This window comes from Juglans microcarpa x Juglans regia, chromosome 1S (genome assembly GCF_004785595.1).
Source record: "Juglans microcarpa x Juglans regia isolate MS1-56 chromosome 1S, Jm3101_v1.0, whole genome shotgun sequence".
NCBI classification, from domain to species: Eukaryota; Viridiplantae; Streptophyta; class Magnoliopsida; order Fagales; family Juglandaceae; genus Juglans; species Juglans microcarpa x Juglans regia.
This window is the reverse complement of record NC_054595.1, coordinates 22,124,698-22,131,542: the sequence shown is the minus strand read 5'-3', so window position 1 is coordinate 22,131,542 and position 6,845 is coordinate 22,124,698. Positions and strand designations below refer to the sequence as shown.

Below are 6,845 nucleotides of genomic sequence, written 5' to 3'. Positions count from 1 at the left end.
AATCTTTCCTGCGCACCTTCTCAGCTAAAATCAACTCACGAATATCATCATATTTCAACTTTGACTTACCGGCAGAATTACTAACAGCCATTCTCATGGCTTCCCAACTATTTAGCAGTGATGTCAACAGTATCAATGCATGTATCTCATCATCAAATTAAATTTCAATAGACGACAATTTATTTGTGATATTATTAAAATCATTCAGATGTTGTGCAACAGACGTACCATCTGCCATCTTCAAATTAAATAGCTTTTTCATCAGATGTACTTTGTTATTTGCTGACGGCTTTTCATACATACCTGACAAAGCCGCTATGAGATTCGCAGTCGTCTTCTTCTTGATGACGTTGTGAGCAATGGATCTCGACAGGGTTAATCGGATAACCCCCAGGACCTATCGATCTAACAGGGTCCAATCAACAACTGACATGCTGTCCGGCTTCTTCCCCAACAATGGAAGATGAAGTTTCTTCCCATAGAGGTAGTCCTCTATCTGCATCCTCCAGTATCCATAATCCGTGCCATCAAATTTCTCGATCCCCGATACCTTCACTTCCTCTCCAACCATTATTTTTTCTTAGACCCGAACCTGGCTCTTGATACCAATTGTTGTGAAAAACGATAATAATAAAGTGAATTCAAACATGGAAAAAACAAGCAATCACACACGACACAGTATTTACGTGGTTCGGCAAATTGCCTAGGTCCACGGGAGCTGCAGATGATTTTTATTACTTGAGGAATCACAATACAATGTGTGGGGAACGGCTACTGTTCACTCTGATACAATACAAGCTATAAAATATCAATATATATATGTTATGTGGCGGAAACCCTAAATTCAGTAGAATTAGTGATGTTCGCTCGAGCGGCGTGTCGAGCCCGCATCGAGCGAACCTGTTTCCCGCAACTGCTCGAGCCATGTGTCGAGCGGCTCCTTAAGCGAAGCTCTCTGACTTCCCTCCGCTCGAGCTGTGTGTCGAGCGGTGCCGAGCGAAGCTCTCTGACTTGCCTTTGCTTGAGCGGTCTGTCGAGCTATCTTTGAGCGAAACTCTCTAACTTGTATTCGCTCGAGCGGCTAGATGCTCCGCTCGAGCACCGTGGACCAGACTCCAAATACTCAACACCAACTACAACCAACCCAAATTCCTAATTTGGTGATAAACCAATAAATCTATTTACAAGATATTTGTTGACATATTAAATATGAGTAATATTATATACCACATTTTTATTATACTTTCATCTCATTATATGGGATGACACATTTATCACCATTAGATGATAAAAAATTAACTAATAAAAGATTATCAAATGATGATAATATGTCACATTTCACATAGTGAAATGAAAATAGAATGCTAGTATGGTGTATAGAATTCTCCTTTAAATATATTATTGATTTGGAAGTCTGTTACGTTAATTTCCATAAAAATATTTTTTTTATATGAATATAATATATCTCAAAATAAATAATATATTACTGACTAATTTGCCAAAATTTACAAACGTTGTCAATGGACAATGCTTAATTGCCCGAATCCTGTGTCCTCCAAAATGTACGGATATATATTTTTTTAATTAACATTTGCATGTTTTTTTTCTTGAAATATTAACAAAACGAATTCAAATGCTTTAAAAGAAAAAAACAAATAGATGCAATTATAGGTACACTTGGGGACACGGCTTTTTGTGACCCTAGAAGCATGGATCGACTATACTAGGACTTGGTGTAATGAGAGTTGGTTTAGTGAGATGATATGAGATTAGATTAGATGGTTTTAGATAAATTAAATAAAATATTATTTTTTAATATTATTATTATTTTAAATTTGAAAAAATTGAATTATTTATTATATTTTATATGAAAATTTAGAAAAGTTGTAATGATGAGATGAGATAAAACTATATCTGAATCCAACAGGGCCTTATCGAGCTAGTTTGGTTACACAAAACTAAACTATCTAATCTCATTTGATCTGATATAATCATTACAATTTTTCTAAATTTATATATAAAATATAATAAACAATTCAATTTTTTCAAACTTTAAAATAAAAATTTTATTATAATAATATTTTATTTAACTTTCAACAAAACATTACAACTTTATCAAATTTATAAATAGAATATATTAAATAATTCAATTTTTTCAAATTTTAAAATAAAAATTATATTATAGTAATATTTTATTCAACTTCTAACAAAATATATCATCTCATCTGAACTATGTAATCAAACGAGGCTGTGAAAAAGATTTGGACGAACTGGTTTGGATTCAGAGATGAGTTGAGATAGTTTGTGAATAATATAATAAAAGTTGAATGATTTATTATATTTTGTGTGAGAATTTGAAAAAATTGTTATGAGATTTGAAAAAATTGAGTTATTTATTATATTTTATATAAAAATTTAAGAAATTTATAATGATAAAATGAAATGAATTAGAATGAATTTTGAATGCGTTCAGGACCTAAGACCATGTGTGTGGCGGTTGAGTGAAAAGAGGGCCGGAAGTTGAGCAGTCGCATGTGGTGTCATGCACACCACATGTGTGGGTGACCCACGCGTAAACCTGTGTAAGGAGGGAAAAGACGGGTTGAGGAGGCTGGAGAAGAAGTGAACAAAACTATAGGAGGATGGATTTTTTTTTGGAAAATAATAATGTAAAACACAATTACTTATAAAAAAAAATTGTTGGTGTCACTTATTATTATTTTATTTTTTTTGGCCCATGGGGACGCGGGAGATCGATTCGCTCTCACAGTACTGGGACGTGTAACCGACTAATCGACACGATCCGATTACTTAAACTCGGACCGAATCTGATTCGACTCAGGTCAGATTGCTCGTCAAAGTTTCGGACCATTCCTCATCTTATAAAAAAGGTTCGTTCCTCCATCGGATCAAACCCCCCAATTTTCCTCTACTTTCTCCCCATTTTCCCCCAAGAGCGTTGATTTCTCTTTCAGATCGTCTTTTAAGGAGCTCAGTAGCATCTCTGACCTCCTCAACCGGACGAGTCGTAGTTACAATTTCCACGTACGTTTGGATCCCCCCCCCCCCCCCCCTCTCCTCTTTATATCATATCAATTTGCGGACCTCTCTCTGTTTGGTTTCTAAGAGTACCGAGATCAAGAAAATTAACATGAAAATTATGCTATCATGTGCCCTTCAAATGCTTGTCTTTAACAATGACATACTTCGCCTATGATTATTGGTCTGCGGTCCTATACTTAGCATGGATTGAGTAATTGCCTTTCACTTTTTATGCGTATTTATTTCTTTTTCAATAAAGACTCGTACTTTGTAATTTTATTTCCATGTATAAGAAACTGAAAAATATGTATATGACTTTAAAGTCTGAATCCTCATTGTGTAGCAGGTCTAATTCAGTCAGCATTGTCATCGGGGTTGATACCCATCTTAGTTTTAAATTTCTAGTAGTGGGTTGGTGAATTTTAACCTCTGGCTTCGATTTTATCTTATTTTACCCCCGATCGAGTCTCCTCACTTATTCTAAGTTTAGGACATGTTTTTCCTGCTTCAATCTGAAATCGGAGACATTTATGTGCTTATTATTTATCTTGGGTGATTTGTACAGTAGAACATATAAATGGAGGGAACAGCGTTCACTCCTGCTTTGGAAGGAATACAGCATGTGAAGCTCGAGGAAGGGGAAATACTGACCACGCCTTTCTTGGAAGTCTGCAAGCAGATACTGCCAGTTATAGGTGCTTTCTCTTGCCCCTCATTAGTTGCATACCATGATACCGTAACTTAGACGTCGTGAATGATGAAACTATATCCAGAAGTGGTAGCATCGTCATGTCTATGAAAGCAACTGCATACTCCGTCTTAAATTTTGCCAATCCATAGTTGCCCCATTCTCAAACTTTCTACACTTCATTCTTGCTTTGAACCGGTTGTTGTTTCACTCCTAGAATATGTACTTGTACAACTTCCTGACTCTTGGTTTTCACTCGATGTTATGGTGATCTGTAATTTGTCATGTGATATATAATTATGAAGTATAATCCATCGTCAAATATACAGCATGAGTACTTGCCAAAATCCAGGCTTGTTTCCTAGAAAACTAACACATCAGTTCATTATTTCTGATGGCAGATAAGTTTGGAGCTGCTATGACCCTTGTTAAAACTGATATCGGAGGAAACATATCAGTAAGATATCCTTTTCATGTGTCTTTCAAAGTCAAGCTCGCTAGTTTGTCTTTGAGATGAATTACTTCTTATTATTTGTGATGTTGTCAATATGATAATTCTTGCAATGCATATCTGTGATATTTTCCACTTCTGTTTTTGCTTAGCCATTTCTGGCTTCTAAATTGTTCGGGTAATGTTCAATATATTGTTTTTCTTAAACATGGATAGATAAAAGTGATCTTCTGAATTGACATATTTGTTCTTTGAGTTTCAAAAACAATATGTTCCTACTTCATACTGTGTTATTTTTTTCTTGTAGAGATTGGAATCTAAATATTCTTCAAAACCATCCGAATTCAACCGCTTGAATGACATGGTGAGAACAGAGGTTGCAGCTAAAACAGCGAAAGCATCATCCAGTTGCACCAATGGTCTTCTTTGGTTGACAAGGTAAATGATACTAATAGTAGTATGTCACAGGGTTATAGTACTATGTCACATGCTAACACTATGGATTACACCTAAACAAAAAAGGGGAGGGGGGAATGTAAAAGGAAATGAGTATGAAAAAATTACTCTCTCTCTCTCTCTCTCTCTCTGTATGTGTGTCTAGGCCCACCTTTGTGGCATTTGCATGCCTTCTTTGTCAATGTGCCGCCCTAAGAACCTGAAAGGAAGTCTTGAATTTCCTTCAGCAATGAGTTCCTAATCATGTTCAAACCAAAGATTATTGGTTTTAACAAGAACAGTAATGCTGAATATTTTTTTTATCTAATAAAAAAATATTGTTGTTTTCTAGAATTTTTTTTGTCTGAAACCGTCTTATGCATCTGCGTGGAGAATCTCAAAGGGAGCTTATGTTTTATGGTTGCCATTGACTAAATTGTGTTATTTTATTTGCTTTGAAAAATGTGATTCCTTCACATGTTTGATGTTAATTATGGTTGATCTTCAGAGCAATGGATTTCTTGGTGGCATTGTTTCGCAACTTACTGGAGCATAAGGATTGGACAATGTCACAGGCCTGTACAGATGCCTATGGCAAGACCCTGAAGAAATGGCACGGATGGCTTGCTAGTTCAAGTTTCACTGTAATGTCCCCCAACCCCAACCCCCCCCCCCCCCCCCCCCCCCCCCCCCCCCCCCCCCGCCCCCCCCTTGTTATTCTTAAATTATTAGTGGAAATGGAAACTTCATTTGGATTATTAGAATTCTCTCTAATATGTGTGCTTTGCAAAATTGTTATAAAAATGGAAACTTTACTTGGATTCAATATTAGTTCCAATATGTTACTTTTGACTTTTTTTCTTTGGTTGATCTGACCTTTTAGACCTTCAAAGATACTTTTTGACCTATAACATTCTTTGCAGGTTGCCATGAAGCTTGCTCCAGATAGAAAGAAGTTCATGGAGGTGATAGGGGGCAGTGGTGATATTTATGCTGACATAGAAAAATTTTGCATATCCTTTTCCCCTTTTCTTGAAGAGAATCACAAGTTTCTGGTAAGGCGTCTTGTAATATTGTGGAGCTGACTGACCTACTTTAATGTTATGTCCTGCTAATTTTCAGTATTGGAGTCTGGCTATATTTTATTTGTAAAATTTATGATTTGTGACTGACTAGAAAACGTTGAGAAGATAGCAGAGGGGAAAAAACTTCTATCCCGGTCATCTTTAGTAAGCTTTGAAATGACAACGTACTCCTGGATAAATGAAGAAAGTAACTGTAAGATTATGAATTTTGAGGTACAAGTCTAAAATAATGGGACAGGAAGTTTAGTGAGTTTTGAGAGACATAACTTTAAGCACAGAAATAGTGGCATTCATATGGTCTACTTCAGTTTTATTGAACTTTTCTTTTTCCGCAAAAACATGATCTCGAGTTTTGTAGAGCTATATTAGTTTTTAGAGGCTCATGAAAGTTCCTCTCTTGATACAGGCTAGTGTTGGCTTGGATGGTCTGAAGGCTTCATGAGGAAGTGACTCTCGATGGCTCTTGCTTCAAGTCACCCTGTTCTGTTTCCCTTCTCTTTTCTTCTAGTTCCGAGTTTTGGATAATTTGCATTGGCTTCTAAAGTTAAGACTTGACATATTATGGGATTTTCTTGGCAAATAACAAATTATAGGTTACTACAACCTCTTGATCTTTTGAATCTTAGTTTATGTTCAACTTCCATTTTTACTGTCCTGGGTCATTTCAGAGCTTCCCATTTTTGTGTTTTCGAAATGCAGTGGTTCTCTTTTTTCAACCTGACGATTCTACTTAACATTTCTCCAGAAATTAGTATGCTACTTAAAGTGGCATGAAGATTCTACTTAGCCTAAATGCTAGAGCCTGTCAACTTTGTGGGGGAGGATGGGATATGTTTTTACATTTTCATGCTTGAGGTAAACTAATTAACCAGTACATAGCTCTAAGAAAAAGAGGCATTTGGATTGGCGATTGATCAGGTTTTGACGACTCATGTTTGCAACCAAGACAATGGAAAGCTAATATCATTATCAATTAACACCAAATCAATCAAATCTCTCTTTAAAATTATGTAATTGTATGATCCATGTGAACATGCGGACTGGTTCAGAGTCGGATATATGTCGGAGGGAACTCTTTGTACCTTTGTTGGAGAGAACACTCTAATCCTGTTTTTAAATCAACCAGCTAACGCAAGAAATTTAA

At 35.9% G+C, this 6,845-nt stretch overlaps 1 protein-coding gene across 2 annotated transcripts; it reads left to right on the top strand.

The window, feature by feature from the left end:
* The first annotated feature begins 2,719 nt into the window (after positions 1–2,719).
* LOC121247864 (glycolipid transfer protein 1-like) lies at positions 2,720–6,326 on the top strand. Of its 2 annotated transcripts, none has more exons than XM_041146329.1 (7): positions 2,720–3,045; positions 3,608–3,737; positions 4,132–4,187; positions 4,489–4,619; positions 5,125–5,260; positions 5,540–5,671; positions 6,108–6,326. In XM_041146329.1, the coding sequence occupies exons 2-7, from the start codon at positions 3,620–3,622 to the stop codon at positions 6,141–6,143; spliced, it is 609 nt and encodes a 202-aa protein (XP_041002263.1). In that variant the 5' UTR covers positions 2,720–3,045; positions 3,608–3,619; the 3' UTR covers positions 6,144–6,326. The 2 variants fall into 2 exon arrangements, with proteins under 2 accessions (XP_041002263.1, XP_041002262.1); XM_041146328.1 differs by having other exon boundaries at positions 2,721–3,045; positions 3,611–3,737.
* The last annotated feature ends 519 nt before the right edge of the window (positions 6,327–6,845 follow it).

What these genes read in the sequence shown, in the direction of transcription:
- LOC121247864 (XM_041146329.1), top strand. Translation starts at nt 3,620, where the DNA reads ATGGAGGGAACAGCGTTCACTCCTGCTTTGGAAGGAATACAGCATGTG. An exon ending in GGTCTTCTTTGGTTGACAAG is followed by an intron (nt 4,620 to 5,124) that starts GTAAATGATACT and finishes GTTGATCTTCAG; the next exon opens with AGCAATGGATTTCTTGGTGG. An exon ending in AAGAGAATCACAAGTTTCTG is followed by an intron (nt 5,672 to 6,107) that starts GTAAGGCGTCTT and finishes CTCTTGATACAG; the next exon opens with GCTAGTGTTGGCTTGGATGG.